The 25,360-nt window shown below is 54.3% G+C and overlaps 1 protein-coding gene across 3 annotated transcripts; it reads left to right on the top strand.

Annotated features, from left to right (window-relative positions):
• The first annotated feature begins 11,440 nt into the window (after window positions 1–11,440).
• LOC117886672 (C-factor-like) lies at window positions 11,441–25,360 on the top strand. 3 transcript variants are annotated; one of them, XM_034788682.1, is made up of 7 exons: window positions 11,469–11,606; window positions 17,709–17,776; window positions 18,833–18,884; window positions 20,546–20,733; window positions 23,817–23,975; window positions 24,282–24,392; window positions 25,003–25,360. In XM_034788682.1, exons 3-7 carry the CDS (start codon window positions 18,872–18,874, stop codon window positions 25,159–25,161), a joined length of 630 nt encoding a protein of 209 aa, XP_034644573.1. In that variant the 5' UTR covers window positions 11,469–11,606; window positions 17,709–17,776; window positions 18,833–18,871; the 3' UTR covers window positions 25,162–25,360. The 3 variants fall into 3 exon arrangements, with proteins under 3 accessions (XP_034644572.1, XP_034644571.1, XP_034644573.1); XM_034788681.1 differs by lacking the exon at window positions 17,709–17,776 and having other exon boundaries at window positions 11,441–11,606; window positions 25,048–25,360; XM_034788680.1 differs by lacking the exon at window positions 17,709–17,776 and having other exon boundaries at window positions 11,441–11,606.

Here is a 25,360-nt window from a genome sequence, read left to right as displayed (position 1 = left end):
GCAGGGCTATGGGAGTCACCATGGATTGGAGGAGCTCCCCGGAAGGGAGGAGCTGTGAAGTGCAGAAAAGGAGATGGGTGGGGGCAGGCTGCTAGGAAGCTATGGGGATCGGGTGGACTCGTGCAATTTCACGGGGTGACCTTTAAACTGGGCAGGGTTTGCAATCTCTCACTGAAGTGATAAGAATTTGGGCAAGTTAATATTCAACATGGTGAAACTCATTCTCCACTCCCCTGACTTGGTTGAGCTGCGTGGCACCTAGAAATGGCTTTCAGGGGCTGTGGAACGTAGGTTGACACAGAAATGATCTGTTATAAGGTACCTGCAGGGCAAGAACCCTACATTTTATGGCCCCATGAAGAGTGGGGAAAAGCCAGGCTGTGCAGCACACTGCACATATGTCATGGTCTCAATTTTACATTGTCCACAGTTAGTGCATCAACATTATGTGTAACATTAACTCCACCCAGGCACGCAGCGGGCTTCTGAGTTGAGGCTTTGACCTGTGAGCACCCCCAACACAAAAGAATTGAAATTGGTGATTAGCCAGTAAACACTGGAAAACACTGGAAGTGGTTCCTTGTATCTAAGGGCTGGTCGACACAGTGCAGTAATGTGAACTAAGACTCTGCATTTTCTGAAGTGCACTGACGTGCTGCACACTAATTCATCTGCTGATACACACTAATGGGCCTCGAGTGTGTTTAATGTAATGAAACAGTGTTAGTGTGCAACGCACTAGGGACTATTAGGGGGAGCTCAGTCATTCCCCTATGTCCTGCTGTATGTTACTCATTCCAGTAGACACAAAGAGAAAGCCCCAACCCCCCAACCCCCCCTCCTCCCCCGATTTTTGTATGTCTACGTCAAATTCAAAAATTGTTAGAAATAAAACCTGAAAATGAAATGAGTATAACCCTGCCCCCCCAGACAGAAGCTCTAGGCCTATGACCCAGCACGACACACTAAGCTATATAGTTAATCAAAAAGCACAGGAGGACTTGTGGCACCTTAGAGACTAATGAATTTATTTGAGCATAAGCTTTCGTGGACTACAGCCCACTTCTTCGGATGCGTAGAACGGAACACACAGACAGAAGATATTTATACATACAGAGAACATGGAAAGGTGGGTGTAGCCAGACCAACTGTAAGAGGCCAATCAATTGAGATGAGCTATCATCAGCAGGAGAGAAAAAAACCTTTGAAGTGATAATCGAGATGACCCATAGAAGATGTGAAGATATTTTAACGTATTTTAACATGAGGAAATAGATTCAATTATGCTCAAATAAATTTGTTAGGCTCTAAGGTGCCACAAGTCCTCCTGTTCTTTTTGCAGATACAGACTAACACGGCTGCTACTCTGAAACCTGTCATAGTTAATCAAGAATCTCCTCCTAGGATGCAATTTGCTGGAGCAGCCCCTATTTTGAGGATCTGAGCTACTGCCTGATTACCTCCTTGCCTCTGTAACTTTAATTCTCTGCCCTTTACTCTGCATAACCAGCTCTTTGCATTTAACTCCCTTGAAAGGAGAAAGAAAATAAAAAGCCAATAATTACTCAAGAATTGGAGCATTTCAAGAGCCAGACAATTTAAGTGACAACACCCACCAGCCCCTCCTCTGTGCCCACCCAGCTGCTCAGAGCTGTGTATCCTGTCAACTCAAGCCCACTCCCTGCATGGCAGGCAAGAGTGATAAGGTGGTTACACATCTGGGCCTGGCTCTGTTCATTGTCCACCCCCAGATCCCCTTGAGTACAGCAACCTCACCACAGCAATCAGTGAGAAGCTGTGAGGGAATGCACTCCTATACTCCCACCCTACACCCAGAGTGTGCCGTGTGAGGGGGTCACCGTGCCCCAGTGAGTCACAACTGAGAATACCAAATTCAGGACAAACCGCTGAGAAATAGGGCAGGACACCCCACCCCACCCCAACTGGTGGTTGGTTATTCTTCTATAAGATATACCCAACCAGCAACAAAAGTAAACTTGTGTCTCAGCACACTGGCTAACAAGAGGTCAGAAAAGCAGGTATCCCAGTCTCTGTAACACCACCAAAAACACTAGACTTAATGATGAGTGATTATTTAAATCCAATTTCATCAACCAAAGTATTTTACTGATCCCAAAAGACTAGCTACATACCCAGATCAACATATAACTCAGATCTTACCCAATAATCATGCTGTTGCCAATCCTTTAGTATCTAATTTATAAAAAGAAAGAGGTGAGAGTTAAAATTGGTTAAAGGAATCAAATACAGACAATAATCGCAAGGTTCTTGGCTTAGGCTTGTAGCAGTGATGGAATAAACTGCTGGCTTATTAAGTCTCTGGTTGCTCCCAAATCATTGGAAGGTCCCCAGTCCCTTGGTTAGAATGCCCCCATTAGTATAAGTATCGTATAAGTCAGGACGGACAAACCTTTTGGCCTGAGGGCCACATCAGATTTCCAAAATAGTATGGAGGGCTGGTTAGGGTAACCTGTGCCTCCCCAAACAGCCAGGCGTGGCCCAGCCCCCACCCCCATCTGACCCCCCCTGCATCGTGCCCCCTGATGGCCCCCCTGGGACTCCTGCCCCATCCAACCCCCCCTGTTCCCTATCCCCTGATGCCCCCCCCAGGACTCCTGCCCCATATCCTGACTCCCCCCCCTGGGATCCCTGCTGCAGCCAACCACCCCTTCTCCCCGTGCCCTGACTGCCCCCGGAACCCCTGCCCCTGACTGCGCCCTGCCGCCCCATCCAGCCCCCCCTCCTTCCTGACTTCCCCCTGGGACCCCTGCCCCCATTCAACCCGTTCCCCACCCTCTGATCGCCTCGATCCCTATCCACACCCCCACACCCTGACCACCTCCCCGAACTCCCCTGCCCTCTATCCAACCCCCCCCTGCTCCCTGCCCCCCTACCGCGCTGCCTGGAGCACCAAGACAGGCAGCCGCGCTGCCCGGCTGGAGCCAGCCATGCCACCGCACAGCACAGAGCACCGGATCAGGCCGGTCTCTGCAGCCCCGCCACCCAGAGCATTGCGCCAACGGCGCAGTGAGCTGAGGCTGCGGGGAGGGGGAACAGTGGGGGAGGGGTTGGGGGCTAGCCTCCCGGGCCAGGAGCTCAGGGGCTGGGCAGGAGGGTCCCGCGGGCCAGACGTGGCCTGCGGGCCACAGTTTGCCCACCTCTGGTATAAGTCATATAACAGGTAAGTTGCCACTTCCAACAGATAAACTGCTATTCTCCACATTATAATGTTCTACGCTCTACGATTCTGGGGGGACGGCATGGTCACCTGTGCTGCTGAGTGCTGCTGAGCTCGCCACGCTGACCAAACAAGAAATGAAATTCAGAAGTTCGCGGGGCTTTTCCTGTGTACCTGGCTAGTGCATCAGAGTTCAAAGTGCTGTTCAGAGCAGTCAGAATGGAGCACTCTGGGATAGCTCCCGGAGGCCAATACCATTGATTTGCGTCCACACTACCCCAAATTCGACCCAGCAAGGTCGATTTTAGCACTACTCCCCTCGTCGGGGAGGAGTACAGAAGTCGATTTTAAGAGCCCTTTAGGTCGACGGAAAGGGGTTGGTTGTGTGGACGCAGTCATTTTTAACTCAACCTAACCCCGTAGTGTAGACCAGGGCTAAGTGTGCCTTTAGCCAGAATCCACCTTGAATGGAATGGTGTTAAACGTGAAGTTATAGTTGGTGTAAGGAAGCTATTGCCTAAGGATCTTTTGATTGGGGATGATATATTTGAGCTCGAGCTTAAGTCTGTTCACTTTTGCCTTAGCTTCTAGCTCCTGCAATCGAATATACGCCATTCTCTTTCCATATCAGTTATTTTTTGCTTTTCCAGCAACTGAAGATATGCCACTCTTTGTTCAAACTGCTTCCTTATCGCTGGCAACTGGCCCAGAGTCCTCCCTTTGTGAGTGATGGGGGAAGTGGGGCAAGGGCTTCTTGAACTGAGCTGCTCCTGTTTGCTCATGCACACAGGTAGCTGAGTTTTGCACACACAAGTTCTCCAGGTAGCCAGCGCTCCGTGAGGACTTTGGGCCAGGTTGCCAAGAAAAAACAACTTCCCTCTCTCCAATATCAGCAGCTGAAGGCTCCATTTTGTTCTCACACAATGCAATATTTGCACTGAGTGTAGAGTTTGGGCTGCTTATGGGGGTGTTGAGACCCACACATCTCTCTCTGTTAGGTATGCAGAGCAGGCGTGGGTTTGCGGTACTCTTACTGAGGCCTTCTCAGGCCTGATCTACACTAGGAGGTTATGTCGAATTTAGCAGCGTTAAATCGAATTAACCCGGCACTCGTCCACACAACGAAGCTATTTAGTTCAACATAGAGGTCTCTTAAATTTGATTTCTGTACTCCTCCCCAACAAGGGGAGTAGCGCTAAATTCAACATGGCCATGTCGAATTAGGGTAGGTGTGGATGGAAATCGACGCTAATAGCTCCAGGAGCTATCCCACAGTGCACCACTCTGTTGACGCTCTGGACAGCAGTCCGAGTTCGGATGCTCTGACCAGCCACACAGGAAAAGCCCCGGGAAAATTTTAATTCCTTTTCCTGTCTGGCCAGTTTGAATCTCATTTCCTGTTTGGATATCGTGGCGAGCTCAGCAGCACTGGCAACGATGCAGAGTTCTCCAGCAGAGGTGACCATGCAATCGCAGAATAGAAAGAGGGCCCCAGCACGGACTGATCGGGAAATCTTGGATCTGATCGCTGTGTGGGGCAATGAGTCCATGCTTTCGGAGCTGCGATCGAAAAGACAGACTGCAAAGATCTACGAGAAGATCTCAAAAGCCATGACAGAGAGAGGATACAGCCAGGATGCAACGCAGTGCCGCGTGAAAATCAAGGAGCTGAGACAAGCATACCAGAAGACCAAAGAGTCAAACTGACGCTCCAGATCCCAGCCCCAGACATGCCGTTTCTACGAGGCACTGCATTCCATTCTAGGTGCGGCCGCCACCACTACCCCACCACTGACCGTGGACTCTGAGGATGGGATATTGTCGATGGCCGCTTCCTCGGACATGTTAGCGGATGGGGAAGATGAGGAAGGTGAGGAGGAGGACGAGGCAGTCAACAGTGCTTACAACGCTGATTTCCCAGACAGCCAGGATCTCTTCATCACCCTCACAGAGATCCCCTACCAACCCTCCCCACGCGTTAACCAAGACCCTGAATCAGGGGAAGGATCAGTCGATAAGTGTTTTAAACATGTAAACATTTATTTTGAACAGAACAGGAATATTAACAATGGGTTTTTCATGATTTGTTTGCCCTAGGCGCTTAACGTTTTAGTCCTTGCAAGTGCAACTGCTGCAAAAGAATCTAACAATGTCCGGTTTATCATGATTAGTTTGCCCTAGGCACTCTACTTTTTAGTCCTTGCCAGTGCAGCTACTGGAAAAGAAGGTCTATATGTCCGGGGATAGAGCTGAAATCCTCATGGGACATCTCCACGAAGCTCTCCTGGAGATAATTGAAAAGCCTTTGCATGAGGTTCCTGGGGAGAGCGGCCTTATTGTGTCTTCCGTGGTAGGAAACTTTTCCTCGCCAGGCTATCATCAAGTACTCTGGGATCATTGCCTTGCAGAGCATGGCAGCATACGGCCCTGGTTTTTGCTGGCTTTCACGCAGCATGCGTTCTTTCTCGGTCTCAGAAATTCTCAGCAGAGTGATGTCACTCATGGTGACCTGCTTAGAATTAGGGGAATGTTACTATTGGGACTGCTTGCCTGTTCTTTTACAGAACTGTCACCGGCGGTTTACCGCCACGCGGTGGAGGCAGGAGTAGGGTGACCAGATGTCCCGATTTTATTGGGACTGTCCCGATATTTCCTTGTTTGTCCTGCATCCCGACCGACGTGCGGTCGGGACACTGGACAAACAAGGAAATGCGCCGGAGCCTGGAGCCCGGAAGTGCTCGCGCCCCCCCCGCCCCGACTCCACCCCCTCCTCCCCCGATTGGCTCCCTGCCCGAATCCCCGCCTCTTCCCCAGGCTCACCATTCCCCCTCCCTCCACAAGCGCTGGAGGGAGGCCCGGGAGACGCAGGGGGAGTGCGGGGCCGGGGTGAGTAAGAGTTCGGCCTGGCCCCGAGCAGGCAGGACTCAGTCGGGCGGTAGGGAGAGGAGGGGGGCGGCCCGCGGGGCCAGGCGGCGGCTGTTCTCACCCCCGGGCAGTGGGACTCGGGAGCAGCCGCTGCTGCAGCTCCCAGTGCCGCGGGGGAGGAAGCGGCCATGGCGCTCGGCGGCTGCGGCTCTGGCGCCCCCGAACCCCCCAGCCTGGGCCTGCTGCGGGGACCCAGCAGTGCGCACGGCTGCGCCCAGCCCCTGGCCAGTCGCGTCTGGGCTGCCCAGCTGGTGCAATCCCGCGGCAGCCCCGGAGTGGGGGCAGCAGGCCCCAGCCCCCCCATCCCGCTCGGGTCCCGCAGGGGAACGAACGGGGCTGGGCTGCCGATGCCTCTGCCCCGGGGCCGCCGCGGGATAGCACCAGCTGGGCAGCAGCCCAGACGCGACTGGCCAGGGGCTGGGCACAGCGTGCGCGCTGCTGGGTCCCCGCAGCAGGCCCCGGCTCGGGGGGTTCGGGGGCGCCAGAGCCGCAGCCGCCGAGCGCCATGGCCGCTTCCTCCCCCCGCGGCAGTGGGAGCTGCAGCAGCGACTGCTCCCGAGTCCCGCTGGCCGGGGGTGAGAACAGCCGCCGCCTGGCCCTGTGGGCCGTCCCCCTCCTCTCCCTACCACCCAACTGAGTCCTGCCTGCTCGGGGCCAGGCCGAACTCTTACTCACCCCGGCCCCGCACTCCCTCTGAGTCTCCCGGGCCTCCCTCCAGCGCTTGTGGAGGAAGCGTGTTTTTTTTTTTTGCCACGCCCCCCTGCCACGCCCCCCCCGCGTCACCCTCCCTCCCTCCCCCCGCGTCCCGATATTTGACTTGAGTGATCTGGTCACCCTAGGCGGGAGAGGGGCAGCATATAAGGATCTTTCCCGGAGACTGCCGCGAGGGGGTGGGACAGGGGCAGAGTTCATGCTTGCCGGATTGCTGGCAGCAGGAACTGCCCAACGATAGAAGCATTGCTTTGAACGTGAAAGGAGGGCACTGCTCTAATTTAAGTTTTAAGCAGACAAAAGTCTACGGCTTACCATGTCAGCCTTCTACCCGAATTCCGCTGTCCTGCTCCGCTTGTCTGATCCCCACTGCAAGACCCCAGGCACTGAATGCAAAGGCCGAAAATTCGACCTTGTCCTGAGTGCACCTGTGATAGGTTCTGTGCATGGTCTTGTTCACAGAGAAAGACTATGTTCATTGTTCACAAAAAATTATCTTTGTGAGGAATTCACTCCCTTTTTCCCATCCCACAGCTGCGACTGTCTCCCGACCTACCCTGGCATCCCCCTCGCAGAGGCTGGCGCAGATTAGGCGGAGAAAGAAAAGGACACGGGACGACATGTTCTCAGAATTTATGGGCTGTTTCCGAGCCGATGAGGCCCAGCAGACCCAGTGGAGGGAGAACATGTCGCAATACCAGCGAGCACACAGCGAACGGGAGGAGAGGTGGTGGCAGGAAGACCAGCAGGTGACTCAAACGCTGCTTGGACTAATGAGGGAGCAAACGGACACGCTCCGGCGCCTTGTGGATGGTCTGCAGGACCGGAGGCAGGAGGACAGAGCCCCGCTGCAGTCTATCTCTAACGGCCCTCCCCCGCCACAAACTCCCATACCCCCCTCACCCAAAGTCCCAAGAAGGAGGGGCAGCAGGGGCCGTGAAAACTGTCACTCCACCCCTGCAGACTGCTCAAGTACCAGAAGGCTCTCATTCCCAAAAATTTGATAAGTCCTTTCCTTCCCGCCTCACTCAAGCCCCCGTCCCAGTTTCATCCCCTAACTGTGTAGTTGCTAATAAAAGATACGTTTCTGTTAATTACTGTTTCCATCATGTTCTTTTAGGGAAGAGTGTGTTTGAAGGGGGGGAAGGGGGTTGGTAATTGGAGAGGACAGTCACCTTTACCAGGGTACAGACACGGGGGCAGGTTCAGCAGCAGGTCACACACACATTGCAGTCACTAGGCACCCTGGTCAGTCTGGGAGGTGGTTTTCATGTTCTGTGGGGGCTATGTGACTTTGTGGCGGGGGAGGACGGTTACAGAGCCCCTGCTGTGTGGCTCTGTGATCCAGGATAAGGACTGCAGCATACGATCTCTATCCACCCTCCCCCGCCACAAAGTCACATAGCCCCCACACACAGAGTCCCGAAAAGGAGGGGTGGCAGGCTCCGTTGAAACAACCAGTCCACCACTGCGGACCTCTCTAGGAGCAGGAGCCTGTCATTCCTCGAGTTTAGAAGCATTCTTTCCATCACTACGCCTGCTCCCCACCACAGTCTGCATCCCAGTTTCAACACTTTACCGCGAAATCCGTAATAAAGAAAACGTGTTCATTAACAAAGTTCCATTTATTTTATTTTTAAACGTGTGTTGGAAGGGGGGGACGGGGTGAACGGGGTATGTAACTGGAGAGGATAGTCAACAGTAAGTGGGTAAAGAAACGGGGGCAGGTTCAGCTTCTCTTTAAACAAACTTAATAGTCACAGGTTACCCTGCTCACTGAGGAACCTAGCTTTCAAAGCCTCCCAGATGCACAGCGAGTCCCACTGGGCTCTTCTAATCACACGGCTGTCTGGCTGGGCGTAATCAGCAGCCAGGCTATTCGCCTCAACCTCCCACCCCGCCATAAAGGTCTCCCCCTTGCTCTCACAGAGATTGTGGAGCACACAGCAAGCTGCTATAACAATGGGGATATTGGTTTCGCTGAGATCAGAGCGAGTCAGTAAGCTTCTCCATCTCCCCTTGAGACGTCCAAAAGCACACTCCACCACCATTCTGCACTTGCTCAGACGGTAGTTGAAGAGTTCTTTTTCAGTGTCCAGGGCGCCTGTATAGGGCTTCATGAGCCAGGGCATCAGCAGGTAGGCTGGGTCCCTGAGGATCACTATAGGCATCTCCGCATCCCCAAGAGTTATTTTCTGGTCCGGGAAGTAAATACCTTCCTGCAGCCGTCTAAACAGACCAGAGTGCCTGAAAACACGAGCGTCATGAACCTTGCCCGGCCATCCTACATTGATGTTTGTAAAACGTCCCCTATGGTCCACCAGTGCTTGCAGCACCATTGAAAAGTAGCCCTTTCGGTTAATGTACTGGCTGGCCTGGTGGTCCGGTCCCAGGATAGGAATGTGAGTTCCATCGATAGCCCCACCGCAGTTTGGGAATCCCATCGCGGCGAAGCCATCTATGATGACCTGGACGTTACCAAGAGTCACTACCTTTGACAGCAGTAGCTCAACTATTGCGTTGGCTACTTGCATCACAGCAACCCCCACGGTAGATTTGCCGACGCCAAAGTGATTCGTGACTGACCGGTAGCTGTCTGGCGTTGCAAGCTTCCAGAGGGCTATGGCCACTCGCTTCTGGACAGTCAGGGCTGCTCGCATCCGGGTGTCCTTGCGCTTCAGGGCAGGCGACAGCAACTCACAAAGTTCCAGGAAAGTTCCCTTCCGCATACGAAAGTTTCGCAGCCACTGTGATTCATCCCAGACCTGCAGCACTATGCGGTCCCACTAGTCCGTGCTTGTTTCCCGGGCCCAGAATCACCGTTCCACAGCATCAACATGACCCACTGCCACCATGATGTTCACGGCACGGGGTCCCGTGCTTTGTGAGAGGTCTGTGCCACTCTCAGACTTCATGTCCTCACCGCGCTGCCGTAGCCTCCTTGCCTGACTTCTCAGCATCTGCCTCTGGAAAAGGTGGATGATAAGGTGCGAGGTGTTGACAACGACCATAACTGCAGCGATGGTCACAGCGGGCTCCATGCTCGCAGTGCTGTGGCGTCCGCACTATCACTCACCAGAAAAGTGCGCGAACTGATTGCCCGCCGGCGCTTTCAGGGAGGGAGGGCGGGAGTGACGGTTGGATGACGACAGTTACCCAAAACCACCCTCGACACATTTTTTTCCCCAGCAGGCATTGGGGGCTCGACCCAGAATTCCAAGTGGGGAACGGGGACTGCGGGAACTGTGGGATAGCTGCCCACAGTGCACCACTTCCAATGTTGATGCTTGCCCCGTTAGTGTGGACTCACAAAGTCGAATTACTGTCCTTAGTGTGGATACACACGTTCGACTTTGTAATATCGATTCCACATATTCGATTTAAGTACAATCGAACTACTCTCGTAGTGTAGACATACCCTCAGATTGTCTGGATTATGCACCTGTGAAAGCAGTAATAAATGGACTGATACTAGGCACCAAGGATAGGGGGACCCCCTTTATGGGCCCAGGCCTGCTGGACTGACCTTTCAGAGGGGAGGGATAGTTCAATGGTTTGAGCATTGGCCTGTTAAACCCAGGGTTGTGAGTTCAATCCTTGAGGGGGCCATTTGGGGATTTAGTTGGCGATTCATCCTCCTTTGAGCAGGGGGTTGGACTAGATGACCTCCTAGGGTCCCTTCCAACCCTAATATTCTATGATTTGTGGGCTCTGGCCGGGCTCTATGTGGGCCTGTGCTGGGCCAGTCTGGGTGAGCCAGCACTCTGGGGGCCCAGGCCGGGCAGGTGGTTTGTGGGCCTGGGCCTGGCCTAGCTGGGTGGGCCAGCCCAGCCCTTTGGTCCTCTGCAGCCACTGGGGGAAATATTCAAAGGGTGAGTGGGAGGGAATTGGGGGAGGTTTCCTGAGGACGTGCCTCATTCATGGGCATAGACATGTAAGGCTTCTACTCGCCCTAAGTCAGTGGGAGCAGTTGGGTAGTACCTCACTACCCTACAGAGAACGCCACCAATGGCCCCCTAGCAGAGACCACAGCCTAGTGTTCTGCGTGAAGCTATGGCATAGAAGGGGCCCCTCAAAGCGAGCTACATCGCAGGCTGTCAAGGCTGATTCCCCACTCTGGCACTCCGAGTGCAGAAGGTGGGGTCCTCAAGGATTCTAAAAATTAATACTGGCCACTCCAGGCTTGTATTAAACTCCCAAGGTTACAGCTTCTCTCTGACCTTGGCTAGGTAAACGCTGCCACCACCCAAATGCAAAAATCCCCCTGGGACCCAGGAAGGAGCACTTGGGAATTCCTCCTTGTGGGGTACCCTGAAGCCCTTTCACCCCTCTCCGGGTTTACGAGACGACATTTTAGTGAAAGGGGTTAAAGTTTGGGAACCACTGAACTAGGAGAAACAGGAGTTGATTTGTCTGTCAGAGAAAACATGCCTTCCTCTAGCAACGTGTTTCCTCCTGTGCGGCTCTGGCCGGACTGAAAGATGCCAGGTAAATCCAGAGGAAATCAGCACGGAAGAGTGCATTTTAGCTGCAGCCACTAGGGGAAATGCACCAGGGCGAGGGAACTAGGGGAAGTTTCCTGAGCACACGCCTACAGAGCAGGACACGTGACAGCTCAGGGAGCATGGCGGGGCTCAACGTCCGCAGCGTTCTAGTGACCGGTTCCAATCGGGGAATTGGGCTGGAGCTGGTGAAACAGCTGCTGGGGAAATCAAACCCGCCGCAGTGGGTCTTTGCCACCTGCCGGGACCCAGAGGGAGCACGAGGACAGGTCAGGAATTACATAACATCTGGCTTTGTTATTGGCACTGCTCCAACACTGTGCACTTGCTGCTAAATAACAAGAGCCGGTCTCATCTGAGAGCTGCCTTCGGGCTTGCAGTCGTGTTCATAAGGAAAGCTGGGGAGGGGCTGCTTATCTGGCCTACGTCCCTGGAATGAACGGCTGCTTTCTGGTAGTAAGTGTCCTTGCAGCCGTTTCTGGGGCAGCTCAGAGCAATGCACCAATCTATGCTCAGGACAAACTCAGTCTCTGCCAGTCTGTGCTGAGTAACAGACCAGCTGGACAGCTGGGGCCACTGAGAGGGGCCTGAGCAAAAACACTGCATCGATCTAACCACTCCGGAAACTCACCCCGAAGGCAAGAGATTTGCCATTTGCCTCTAGCTACATAATGCACTGAGCCAGGCTGGCCTTTGCAGCTGTGCAAAGTGAGGGGCAAAGGCAACCAGGCTGCTTAGGGAGCCTTTGCACAGCTGTGAATGAGCACGCCCACCCGTGCAAGGCCGTAGAGAAGCTGGCCCAGTGAGCTCTGGGCAGCAGCTGTGGCTAATTGTGTTGAAATCCAAGTGCTCCCAAGTTAGAAAGCACCAGAATGATGGTGCCCATGCAGCCTTAACTTGCCCCCCTTGCACAGGCATTACGTACTGTGTTTACTTACATTAGTGCAGACTCCCTCTTTGCACGGGACCCCTCAGTGTTCAGGAGGGACCTGCTCTAGGGCTGGAGCAGGGCGATGTAGTACTGGGGCGGGCGGGGCTAGGCCTCCCCTGTTGAGTAAGGGGGAGGAACCACCCATCCCAGGCTACAATTGATTTCTGGGGACAAGAAAGGAAAAAAGAGCAGCGTGGTGAGGTCAGAGGTAAAGCATCAGGGAGTCAGAGGTGGACACTGAGCAGAGAACACCAGATGGCACCGACTGCTCCTCAAAGGTGTCCAAGGAGTTAGTGGACACGGCCCAGAGGATCTCTGCCTGGAGACGGGAGCACAAGGGACTAGAAATGGTCCCCACAGTCACAAGGCACCCCGTCCCCCATCCAGCTTCCTCCCCTGGGCTGCTGGATGGCCGTCCTGCCCAGTGCCTCAAGGAGGCTGACAAGGCAGTCCTGAGACTTCGTGGGCCATGGGTGGGGGGTGCATAGATCAGGAGCTGGGGGGAGCCACAGCCTGAGTGAGAGGCTCTGGAGGAGCCGGAAGGGGGCTGCAACCTGACGCACCCTACTTGCACCAGGGCATGGGCAGCGGGTATAATAGGCAAGGCTGAGCCTTCCCTGGCGCACCCGCTGCCGGACACCTGGGCTGTGGTGGCCCCGCCCCTTCTACTCCCTGCTCTGCCCCTTCCCCAAGGACCCCACCCACCGCCTGCTGCTGCTGGCTGGTGAGTTCCTCCTCTCCTCCACTGCACCCCCCATCTCCGGAGGTGCTCACCGCATCCCGCCTCACCCACCTCCCGTGGGGGCAGGCGAGTGAGGAGGGATGTGGCAGGGGAAGGTCTACGGGGAGGGGTGAGGAGGCGACTGGTGGGCAGCTGGGGGAGGGTCTCGTGGTAGGTGGAGGGGTCTAGCGCGGGAGTGAGGAGTCAGGCGAGGGGGTTGAGGGGGGTGAGGAGCTGGGTAGGGGGTTCTGGAGGGAGTGAAGAGTCAGGCGGTGGGTTCTGAAGGGGGGTGAGGAGGGAAGTGGGGGGCGGGGGGGGGCTGACCTGGGAGGGGGTGAGGCCTGGGATGGGGACAGAGTGTGGGCGGGTCCAGGGGTGAAGAGGCGGGACAGGGAGCTTGCCTCCCCCAGGGGAAGTTTCACCCACCGGCCCTGCCCCGGGGTCCTTGCTGCAGAAGGGGCAGGTGTCAGGAATTCATGACCCATGGCAATCGTGTGCTCATGCCCCTGGCTCAGTGGAGGAGCTACCAGCTGGTATCCCCAGGGGGCCCTGGAGCCAGAGTGGAGTAGGGGCTTGCCCACCATTGTTCCTCGCCCCCCGCAGCCGGCAGCAAACTGGAGAGAGTACAGAGGAGAGCAACAGAAATGAGAAAAGGTTCAGAAAACCTGACCTGAGGAAGGGTTTAAAAGATCGGGGCATGTTTAGTCTGAGAAAAGCAGATTGAGGGGGGACCTGAGAACAGTTTTCAAATGTGTTAAGGGCTGGCACAAAGAGGATGGTGATCAATTGTTCTCCATCTCCACTGAAGTGATGGGCTTAATCTGCAGCCAGAGAGATGTTGGTTAGATATTAGAAAAACTTTCCAACTCTCAGGGTAGTTAAGTTCTGGAACAGGCTTCCAAAGGAGACTGTGGAATCCCCGTCACTGGGGGATTAAGAACAGGTTGGACAAACCCCTCAGGGCTGGTCTAGGTTTAACGGTCCTGCTTCTGCACAGCGGGCTGGACTAGATGATCTATTGAGGTCCCTTCCAGCTGGACACATCTGGAATAAACTGCCTAGGGAGGTTGTGGAATCTCCATCTCTGGAGATATTTAAGAGTAGGTTAGATAAATGTCTATCCGGGATGGTCTAGACAGTATTTGGTCCTGCTATGAGGGCAGGGGACTGGACTCGATGACCTTTTGAGGTCCCTTCCACTCCTAGAATCTATGAATCTATGAGTGTTTTATTGGCATGATTTCTATACCAGCTGTATTTTAGAGCCTGTCCTCTCCAGTTAAGAGTCTGGGGCCAACCTCGGTGAGACCTTACCAATGATCTGGTGGTAGCAAGGACGCTTTAAAATCGTGCTGATCTCTCTTGCTCTGAGGAACCCGCTAAGAGCAGGCCTCCTTCCACTGGCTCAGCACGAAGTCACAAGGAAAGAGATATCCCAATATCCTGGAGGGAAAAGCGAGAGTGATGTTTCTTGGGAAGGAGAGTGTGGTTCTGCTCTGGCAAGTGACCGTGAGACTGATCATTTACCAGACCTGTTACCTGGGCAACACAGGCAGGGCAGACTGGAGCTGTGCCAGCTCCCTGCGCAGGGGTCATTCAGAGCACCAGCGACTCTAGCGACTCAGGGACACCCCCAGGGAAGCCAGCACAGCTCAGGGAGACGGGGGTGAGGAGGTGTATACCGCCGCCGGATTGCTCCCTACATTCCAATCACAGGGCTGCTCGGTTCCATCTGCGCTCGCACACTGCGGCCACCACAGTGCGCTTGCACGGGGCACGCCCAGGCAGAGCCTGGCCTGCAGGTATCTTTGTTTTACAGGCAATGATGCCGGAGAAGTAAATGATGGCTCGAGAGACCAGAGCCCCCTTTGGAACAGCACATTAATTTGCCTTTGTAAGGCACCAGATGGCTACAGGACTGAGGGGTCTTTAAAAACAGGACAGTTGGGTGCTTGGGACTTGCTCCGAAATGCCAGCCTGGGATGCGTGTCTGCCAGTACCCCAGAGAGCTGCACACAGTACAGAGAAATCTATCGCTAGAAAGATGGATCCCAGGGGAGGGGTCTGATTCTCCCCTTAGCCCAGGGTAGATCAGGAGTGACTCTGTGTAAGGTAGTGGAGTTACACTGGGATAAAACTGGCTGCAGAGACAGTAGAATCTCAAGGTAGACTTTTATAAAAATGTTATTAAGATGATGTTTAAAAGAAGTGAACGGTACAGAGTTTAAGTGTAGAAGTTTCTGGTTATCGGGGAATAACGTACAGATTATCAAGGGGTGCGATGTTCGGTTTATTATCTTTTGGCGTAAGGAATACATAATCTGCAATATCCCCAAGTGAGGGTAAAAGATTACCTGGCCAAAGTACAGACATTGAGAGAGGAGGGTATGTTGTTCATAGAATGGCTATGTTCGGGTGTGGAGTATAATGAGTGGATACGATGATGAGGATGGAGTGACCCTCATTTGGGGAGATTTAATGTTCAGTGGGTTTATGGTTCCAGTTCATATGGTCCAACAGAGAAAGTTTCTCGGTCCCTTTCTCATAGTCGATGCACAATGTCGCTCCAGCTCACGCCTCCTAGTACTGTCGATGGCCGGTGATGTGTTCGGTGTAGATGTCCCTGGACCATCGGTAGGGGCGGCTCTATGTATTTTGCCGCCCCAAGCATGGCAGTCAGGCAGCCTTCGGCGGCATGCCTGCGGGAGGTCCACTGGTAACGTGGATTTGGCAGCATGCCTGCAGGGTCTGCCGGTCCCGCGCCTTCGGTGTACCCGCCGCCGAATTGCCACTGAAGCCACGGGACTGGCGGACCTCCCGCAGGCATACCGCTGAAGGCTACCTGACTGCCACCCTCACGGCGACCGGCAGGCTGCCCCCCGTGGCTTGCTGCCCAAGGCACGCACTTGGTGCGCTGGTGCCTGGAGCCGCCCTGACCATCGGATGGTGTCTGAGACCATGAGGCACCTCATGAGCCATGCGTAGCGTCGACCGATCCTGCAGGTCCGCAGCACACGCTCGTTGCAGGGGTCCCAGGTTCCCAGGGCTCCAACGATCAGGGTGTCCATCTGCCCCTCAAAGTCCTTCGCTCTCATATGTCCCTTCATGCTTGAACCACCATCCAGAGGACATGTTTCCATGCTGATGACACTCTTTAAAAAAAAATAATGCATTAATTAAATTTGTGACTGAACTCCTTGGGGAGAATCGTATGTCTCCTGCTCTGTTTTACTCGCATTCGGCTATATATTTCATGTTATGGGAGTCTCAGATGATGACCCAGCATGTTGTTCGTTTTAAGAACAATTTCATTGCATATTTGACAAAACGCAAAGAAGGTACCAATGTGAGATTTCTAAAGATAGCTACAGCATTCGACTCAAGGTTTAAGAATCTGAAGTGCCTTCAAAATCTGGAAGGGACGAGATGTGGAGCATGCTTTCAGAAGTCTTAAAAGAGCAACACTCCAATGTGGAAACTACAGAACCCGAACCACCAAAAAAGAAAATCAACCTTCTGCTGGTGGCATCTGACTCAGATGATGAAAATGAACATGCGTCGGTCCGCTCTGCTTTGGATTGTTATCGAGCAGAACTGGTCAGCAGTATGGACACATGTACTCTGGAACGGTGGTTGAAGCATGACGGGACATATGAATCTTAAATATCTTGCGACGCCGGCTACAAAAGTGCCATGCGAATGCCTGTTCTCACTTTCAGGTGACATTGTAAACAAGAAGTGGGCAGCGTTATCTCCTGCAAAATGTAAACAAGCTTGTTTGTCTGAACGATTGGCTGAGCAAGCAGTAGGACTGAGAGGACTTGTAGGCTCTAAAGTTTTACATTGTTTTATTTTTGAATGCAGTTATTTTTGTATATAATTCTACATTTGTAAGGTCAACTTTCATGATAAAGAGATTGCACTACAGTGCTTGTATTAGGTGAATTGAAAAATACTATTTCTTTTGTTTTTTACAGTGCAAATATTTGTAATCATAAATATAAAGTGAGCACTGTACACTTTGTATTCTGTGTTGTAATTGAAATCAATATATTTGAAAATGTAGAAAACATCCACAAATATTTAAATGAATGGTATTCTATTATTGTTTAACAGTGCAATTAATCGCACAATTATTCATGATTGATATTTTTTAATCTCATGATTAATTGCGATCATTTTTTTTTAATAGCTTGACAGCCCTAACTTAAATTAAATACAGGTTCAATTTTTAAAAATAAACCTATTGTAAATTAAATTTGAAATGTAAGGCCTAAATTTATTATAATCTATTAAAATCATTTAAATTAAACAGAAAAAATAATATTCACCAGTTCTGCTTTGCTGCCAAGCGTTAAAGCAAGTCAAACTGCTGAACTGGGGAAGTCACTGTCTAGGCACCTGGAACCAGAGTTTCTGAAGTGGATGACTTGATCGTTACCTGTTCTGTTCATTCCTTCTGGGGCACCTGGCATTGGCCACTGTTCGCAGACAGGACACTGGGCTGGATGGACCTTTGGTCTGACCCAGTCTGGCCGTTCTTATGTTTTTATGAAGTGCTAACCCGGCTTTTGACAGCAGTAGCCTCTTCAGCAGGTGCAAAGAATATCTTCCTCATATCAGTTTATTTAACTCCTTAAAGTTCAATGACTAGTTCTTTCTAAGTTAAGAAGCAACTCGGGAGCTGGAAAAACAGAAAAGCTTGTTTTCCTCTTCCAGGTTTGAGAGGATGAGATCTGCTAGTCCTAAAATCTTGTGGAACATGGTACCAGAAACCATCCGCTCAGATCACTAACTACAAATACTTCCTTTGTTTTAATAAATCAGTTTTAAATGTAAATATTTTTGATAAATGATTTTTCTTATGTATCCAGCACATTTAAAGTAGTTTTATTTTAACTAATACCAAAAAATGCTGGTTTTGCACATTTTACATTCATTTGAATTGCCATCCAAGTAGAGCTTGATACAAATCACAAGTAAAAACTTAACCAGCTAGTAAGTAAAAACTGCATCACTCACCATTTTCTACCTGGGACGGTCCTCGACATGCCAGCGTGGCCTAACTTTGGAGTGCATGACTTTGCAGCCATAATGTTCTTTTAGCGAAGGGCTTTTTGTGTGTGACTGAATACGGGGGACTGTGGGAATCTCCCTGTTCTCCGGATCTGTCCCGGTGTCTAAGGGCCTGAGCCAACTCCCATTAAAGTCAACAGAGAGACTCCCATGGACTTCAGTGGGAGTTTGCTCGGGCTCAGTTTTGCGTGTTATTGTAAATATTGCTCCTGTGACCCAACCCCTAACTCCGGGACTGATTCTCCGCCTTTCTCACCCAGCCTGTCCAAGCTGGTGGGACAATGAAGCAAATAGGGTAAGTAAGTGTGTTTGTGCACATGTGCAAGTACAGTCCCTCATGGACACAGACGTGCCACGGTGCAGTGGGGGAGGTCCAGGTTGGATATTAGGAAACACTATTCACTAGGAGGGTGGTAAAGCACTGGAATGCGTTACCTAGGGAGGCAGTGGACTCTCCATCCACAGAGGTTTTTAAGGCCCGGCTTGACAAAGCCCTGGCTGGGATGATTTAGTTGGGGATTGGTCCTGCTTTGAGCAGGGGGTTGGACTAGATACCTCCTGAGGTCCCTTCCAACCCTGAGATTCTATGATTCTATGATACTCTTATCGTCGGCCTGAAATCAGTGGGAGCAGTTGGGCAGTACTGCCATACTCTACGGAGACAGACTCTGGCCCTCAGTTCGTATGTGGCTTTGGGGCCGTAGCCCGGCCCTTACCTCTGCCTTCTGCTGCAGCTTTCCATTGTTCTCCATGTTTCTCTTTTTTAGGAGCTGCGGAATCTGGTTTCCAAACATCCAAACCTGGTGATGGTGAAGCTAGGTATGTGCTCTGCCACCGAACGATTCCCTGCAAGTCTGGGCGCTCCAGCTGTGGGACTGGCTGTTCCCCTCCTAGGCCTGTGCACTAGACTCCCCGAAAGCAGCTCTCACGTTCAGCTGCTAACCCCCAAAGCCACTCCTGTGTTTCTCAGCTCTCTGTGCACTGCTGCAAAGTCAGCTGTGCCAAGCTTCCTGAAACCCATCTGCCACTCGGGCCCGGGATCTCATCAGCTGCCCCGGAATCTGCATGGGGCATATAAAAAGCTCAGGTTCTTTGGGAAGAGACAAGAGATTTTCCCGCGGGGTGGCTTGGGATCTCAGGAGGGGAGGCATGGCATAGCTGGGGTTTCTCCAGGAAGGGTGGGGCTCTAGTCCTGGAGGGAGGGGTGCTCAGGGCTTCTCCAGGAGGGGGCCTCAGGCAGAAGGAGTGAGGCCAGAGGGACTAGCCTCCCTGAAGGGGGGATCCACCCGCCACCCATGGCTGTGCCTCTGTGGCGCTTCAGTAAGGACGCTGCTGCACATCAGCGTGGTTACTCCACCTCCGCGAGCGGCCCAAGCGGTGTCCGTGGAGACACTCTCCCGCCCACATAGCGCTGTCCACACCAGAGGCTAGGCTGGTAGGACTGAGTCTCGCAGGGCGGTGGCTGAGCAGCGTGGTCACACCGATTGTGAGGTTATAGTGCAGACCTGGCCTGAGGCGTCGTGCATTTACACCAGGAGGTACCCAGGGGGGTCCCAGATCCGGGTGTAGTGACTCCTGCACAGCGCTGCTTTTATGGCCCTCAGAGCACTCATTGGTACCAGACAGGTGTGGTGTGCCAGCCTACGCGCTGCATTTCTTTCTCCCAGCAGCAGAGCGCCATCTGGTGCCTGCAAGGAGATGGCAAGGTTAGTGCATCTGTGAGGTAGAGCCCAAGGTCACTGCCAGGTGACTGGGTTTATCTAGGACCCAGACTCGTTTCTTGGCATCCTTCCCCTCATCCTCTCCTTCTGCGCTCCTCCTCTGGCGTCCTCACAACCTCCCCAGCCCGTTCACAGCAGGGAGAGATCTTGCTTCCAAAAGACTAAGTGCAGAAATGGTGACACGAAGGGCCGGTGCTGCACTGGTGCTTTACTAGCTGTGTTTGTCTGACCCTCCCGCTCCATCCTGGCACCTCTGGGGATCTGCATGGATTGGAACTGCCCCATGGCTATTTCTCCAGCACAGGACCCATGAGGGTAACTGCAGAGAGAAGGGACAGGGTCTCCCCCACCCCAAAGTGATGTGGAATCTGTGCTGCCCATGTCTAAGTTTCCAGCCCCCTTCCTCGGGTTCAGAGCCCCTGCTCTCATCTTAGCCGTGAACTCAGAGCACTGTCTCCACAGCTGGTTTGGGAACGCGGGCGCAAGACCAGCTAGCCCCAGTCTGTCGATCCAGGCGCGCTGCTGCAAGCTGCATGGACAGACGCTCAGGGTCTCTCCAGAGATGCTTGTCTGAGCAGCCGTTGCTTGGGGACTGAAGTGCCTATGGTGAGGTAGTGAGGTGCACACTCTGGAGTGCGGCTCACCGAGTGGGCTCACTGCACTGGAGGGCAGCCTGCACCCCCAGAAATCTCAGCGCCTGTAACTCAACAAAGGGCTCTCAGTACCCCTAACCTCACAGCCCCTCCACCCTCTTCACAGACGCCGTGAATCCAGCAAGCATTGAGGAAGCAACCTGGAGGGTTGAGGAGCAGCTGGACGGCTCGGGCCTGAACCTGGTAATAAATAACGCTGGCATTTTCTCCGACGTGTCTCTGGCAACGGTGGATTCCGAAGAGATGCTGGGTGCCTACAAGACTAACGTGGTTGGGCCAATGTTGGTGGGCCAGGTAAGGTTGCAATGGCCAGGATGCTGCTGCACTTCCGGGGAGCGGGTGTAAGGAGGGAGACCTCTGGAAGAAGGGGAGGGCTGAGCTGAGCTTCCAGCTGGAAAACTGGAGATATCAGCTGTGTCCATGGGATGGGGCGTACCCCCCGCACCAGCACCACCAGAGTTAGAGGAGCTGGAGGGGGGTGGTCACCTCCCCGAATGCACCTGGGGCCAGCCTGTGCTCAGGGGGCATTAACAGAGCAGAGGGCGGCCCCTGGTGTAGGGAGAGAGCTGGGTGCTCATGCTCTCCACAAAGGCAGAGATGCAGGGAGTCGGCTCCTGGAATTGGAGGGAGAATCAGGAGCTGCTGAGGGATGACGCCCGCCTGAGCCCTGGGAAGGCAGAGAACGTTGCCAACCCTAGACTGTGGAGGGAGTGAGGCCCAGGCACCTTAGGAAAGAGGGGAGGTTGCTGCATTCTAGCCAAGGCTCAGCTGCAAGGGAGGGGGGCAGCCAACGGAGCCCCATTGGGACAGAAGATTAAATTGTCTCTGGATTTCTGTGGCACTTGTTAAAGGACTCGTGGCCCCGGAAGGGGTCAGACATTTGAATGTGGCTGGCAAGAGGATCAGTTCACGTATATGGCTGGAATGGGCCAAAGAGCACAAGAGGGAAACTGAGGCGCGGTGGCTGCAGCATTCCATCGGGCCACCAGCGAGGTGCTGGCGCGGCAACTGGCTACAGTCCGAGTTCTCTCGTTGGGTGCACAGCTCTTAGTGCAATCACGCCGCTCCTAGCGCCCGCCGAGTGAGTGCAGCGCCCGGACGGACGGACCGGACCGGACCGGAGCGGACCGGACAGTGCTGGCAGAGCCGGTCGGTCTCTGCCGGGCGGAGCGGCGGGAGACCCAGGCACGCGCTGCTCGGGGGCAGCCCGGAGCTCGCCCGCAGAGCGCCCGGGTCCGGGGAGACGATCGCGGCCGCCCCCGGCTGCTCCAGCGGGCGGGGCATGAGAGCGGCGGGGTTCGGTGTGTGACCGGCCCGGAGCCGGAGCCGGAGCCGGAGCCGGAGCCGGGCCCGGCAGGGGAATCAGCCGGATCTGCGGGCGCTGGGCCCGTAACGACACCGCGCGGCCCCACGCGTCCAGCGGCCCTGGCCTCCGCCCGGCCGGGTGTCGCGGGGCGTGCTGGGAGTTGTAGTTCGCGTTCCGCCTGGGCCCTTGGACGGCTCCGCCACCTGCACTACGAGTCCCACAATGCCCCGCGCCTGCTGCCAGCCGCCTCGGCTGCGTGGGTGGGGTGGGCACGGACCCGACAGAAGAGGAAGCGGTGCAGGGGGAGCGTCCCACTGCCAGCCAGGGGCCGCCTGGGTCTGTGCCCCCGGGCCTGGCCCGTGCCCCTGCCGGGGGGTCCCTGCACTGCGCGGAGCGGAGGGGGCAGTTGTGGGGCGAGTCAGCGTGCGACGGGGGAGCTGGCGGTGACTGGGGGCGGAGGGAGGGGAGAGTCTGGGGTGGGGGCAAAGGGAGGGAGGTTGAAGGTGGGGAGGGAGGGGAGAGTCTGGGTTGGGGGTGGGGGTGGTGGCAGAGGGAGGGAGGTTGAAGGTGGGGGTGGGGGCAGAGAGAGGGAGGGGAGAGTCTGGGTTGAAGGTGGGGGTGGGGGCAGAGGGAGGGAGGTTGAAGGCGGGGGGGGCAGAGAGAGGGAGGGGAGAGTCTGGGTTGAAGGTGGGGGCAGAGAGAGGGAGGGGAGAGTCTGGGTTGAAGGTGGGGGTGGGGGCAGAGAGAGGGAGGTTGAAAGTGGGGGGGAGGGAGGGGAGACTGGGTTGAAGGTGGGGGTGGGGGCAGAGGGAGGGAGGTTGAAGGCGGGGAGAGGGAGGGGAGAGTCTGGGTTGAAGGTGGGAGTGGGGGCAGAGGGAGGGAGGTTGAAGGTGGGGGTAATAGTCTGAGTTGAAGGTGGGGGTGGGCAGTAGCAGAGTAGGGGGAGATTGAGAGCCTTTGTGTGAAGGTGGGGGTTAATTGTGGGGACAGTAGGGTGGACCAGATGGGTGGGTGGGGGAGCCCAGGTGTGAAGGTTGGGGTAGGAGCTTGGCTTGAGGCTGGATTGGGGTAGCTTTGGTGGTAATGTCTGTCTGTCTGTCTCTCTCTCAGTGGCCCTTGCTCCCAGCAAAAGATGAGCACCAGCAATTTTCCTCCCCACACTCTACCCCAGTAACTTTACTGGCTCACTTGCCTCACCACCCCTCATGACTACAAAGGGAGAAATAGGCTAAAAACTAACTTTTTAAAAAGTTTTGTAAACATTATTGCACCAAAGTAGAAAATCCAGTTTTCAAAAAAATGTATTTATGAAATGTAACTTGGGTGGAGGTGGGGAGATGCAGGTGCAACTCCACTGATTGCTGCATCCAGGCTTAATGTGGCTCATAAATGTGCTAGTTAAGCAGGAGCAGGCCCTGAGGGTTTAAATAAAAAAGACAAAACTAACAGACAACACCTCTCCCACACAAATAAACCAAATTCAAGAGTATTCTGGGTATATTGATGCTAGCTGAGTTTGTTTTCTATGGGCTGAGTGCAAATCTCAATCAACTCTTATTTTGTTTAAATAAAAATTTTCATCCCCATCCCAGCAGTACCAAGTATACTATGGTGTCGTCGCACCAGGCCACACTTAGAAGGGGCCAGGGCCCATAACAACTACATGGGGGCCCACAAATATATTTGGCACCAGGCTCACAAAAGGTTAAATCCGGCCCTGGTTGTCAAAAATACTTTATACAGGTGCCTGTGTTCCCCATGGGAAACTGGGGCACAAGGCATATTGGATGTGCCCAGGGTCACATAAGTCAGTGGCAAAGCCAAAGATAGAGCCCAGAACTCTGCGTTTGGTCCTGTGCTCCCCCTTCATGCGTCATCTAGCGTGGGGCTTGGGAGCGCTCTCGAGGGACAGTTGCTTGGGGTGGGAGGAAGAGCCCAGAAGTTTGAGGCTAATTGAAAACCCTCCTTTTCTGGTCTGTGCTTCCCCCTGGGACTGTGTTGGACGGAGCTAGCTCCGAGAGCGAAGGGGTACTACCTCCGCTCAGACCCCATGGGACCATCTTCCCACCAGGCGTTCCTGCCCTTGCTGAAGAAGGCTGCCCAGGGAAGTAGCCAGAAAGGGCTGAGCTGCAGCAAGGCGGCCATTGTCAACATCTCCTCTGTTCTGGGATCCATCGAGAGAGTCCCTGAGACGTTCTTCAAGCCAGTCATCTCCTACCGTTGCAGCAAGGTACGGCCCTGAGCCTGGATCCCAGGGGCAGTGGTATCCCCTGCTCATGTACGCTGCTATTCCAGCTGGGCAGTGTCCAAAGGCAGGACCTTGCAGGATGTAGCTGTGGGGCTCTTGGTTTTTACGTGCTGTGCCTTTAACATGCTCAGAGCTCTGGGTATGGCCTCACTGCAGCACTAAGCAGGCGTTTTGGCCTTAGTGTCGCTACTGCCTGTCACAGGAGCTGCACACACTATGCTCTCTCCTGAGACCGTGCTAGTACGAGCGCATGGTAATGCCCTCGGCTCACGAGCCCTTCCCCTGCAGGCTGCTCTCAACATGCTGACCCGGTGCCAGGCGCTGAGCTATGCAGAGGACGGGATTCTGTGCGCTGCAGTTCACCCCGGCTGGGTGCAGACAGACATGGGCACCCAAGAGGTGGGTATTGGGTCCCTGGGAGCAGCAATTGCGGCACGGGGGAGGGGCTGGGGTTCGGGAACCTCCCGGCGTAGAGCAGCTGTCTGCAGCAGTACATGAACTGATCCCTGCCTCCGGTGATGCCTGGGCCTTTGAAGTAAGCCTGTGCAGGTCACAACTTCCAACCTCATGTCCAGCCTTCCAGCTTATCCACTACACACTACCCACCATGGCCCAGAGCTGCAAGCCAGAACCATGTGTGCCTGATCTGCCCGCACGGCCGCTGTGTGTGTGTGTGTGTGTGCGGTACCTATACGTGTAACTGACCAGTCACCTGCGTGCACACCTGTCAACTGTGCACACGCTCGTGGCTCTGCCGCTGGGCCATAGGAGTACGTGCAGATAAACTCCCACGTCTGCGAGCGTGGGCATATGCACGTGTAGGAAGCGTGCCCAGGCCTGACTGTATGGGGTGACATGGCCCCAGAGAACCAAGTCCAGCTTCCATAGGTGCTGGAACTTCGGATGCTGGGGGGCTGCCAGACCCCCTAGCTTGAAGTAGTTTCCATCATATGCAGGGATTACGGTTTGGTTCAGTGGCTTAGCCCCCCCACAGTACACTTTGTTCCAGCCCCCGGTCAGCCTGTTGACTTCTGAATTTCCTGGACTGTTGCAGGCCGACCTGCCCGTGGACGAAAGCGTGCGGGGGATTCTCACTGTGCTTCCTACCCTCTCCGAGAAACACAGCGGGAGCTTCTGGAGCTGGGCAGGGGAGACTATTCCCTGGTGAGAGAGCAGCACGGTACGAGGGCTGAGAGCAGAGGTGCTGGGTGCCAGAAGTCCTGCGGCCCGAGAGGGGGGGCCATGACCTCAGGCGGTTCCTGGCTGCACATGCTCCATGGAATCTGTTTAGGTGTTTGCAGAGCTGAGGTCACGGAGTAGAAATCCCTTGTAGCTGAGTCACTAATAAATACCCTGAGACACAGACA

This window comes from Trachemys scripta, chromosome 13 (assembly GCF_013100865.1).
Source record: "Trachemys scripta elegans isolate TJP31775 chromosome 13, CAS_Tse_1.0, whole genome shotgun sequence".
NCBI classification, from domain to species: Eukaryota; Metazoa; Chordata; order Testudines; family Emydidae; genus Trachemys; species Trachemys scripta.
Note: the sequence above shows the minus strand (reverse complement) of the source record. Positions and strands in the feature narration are given on the sequence as shown.

Coding starts and splice junctions, on each gene's coding strand:
- LOC117886672 (XM_034788680.1), top strand. CDS start 11,460: ATGGCGGGGCTCAACGTCCGCAGCGTTCTAGTGACCGGTTCCAATCGG. Junction 18,885..20,545: donor CCTGGTGATGGTGAAGCTAG/GTATGTGCTCTG, acceptor CCCTCTTCACAG/ACGCCGTGAATCCAGCAAGC. Junction 23,976..24,281: donor TCTCCTACCGTTGCAGCAAG/GTACGGCCCTGA, acceptor CTTCCCCTGCAG/GCTGCTCTCAACATGCTGAC.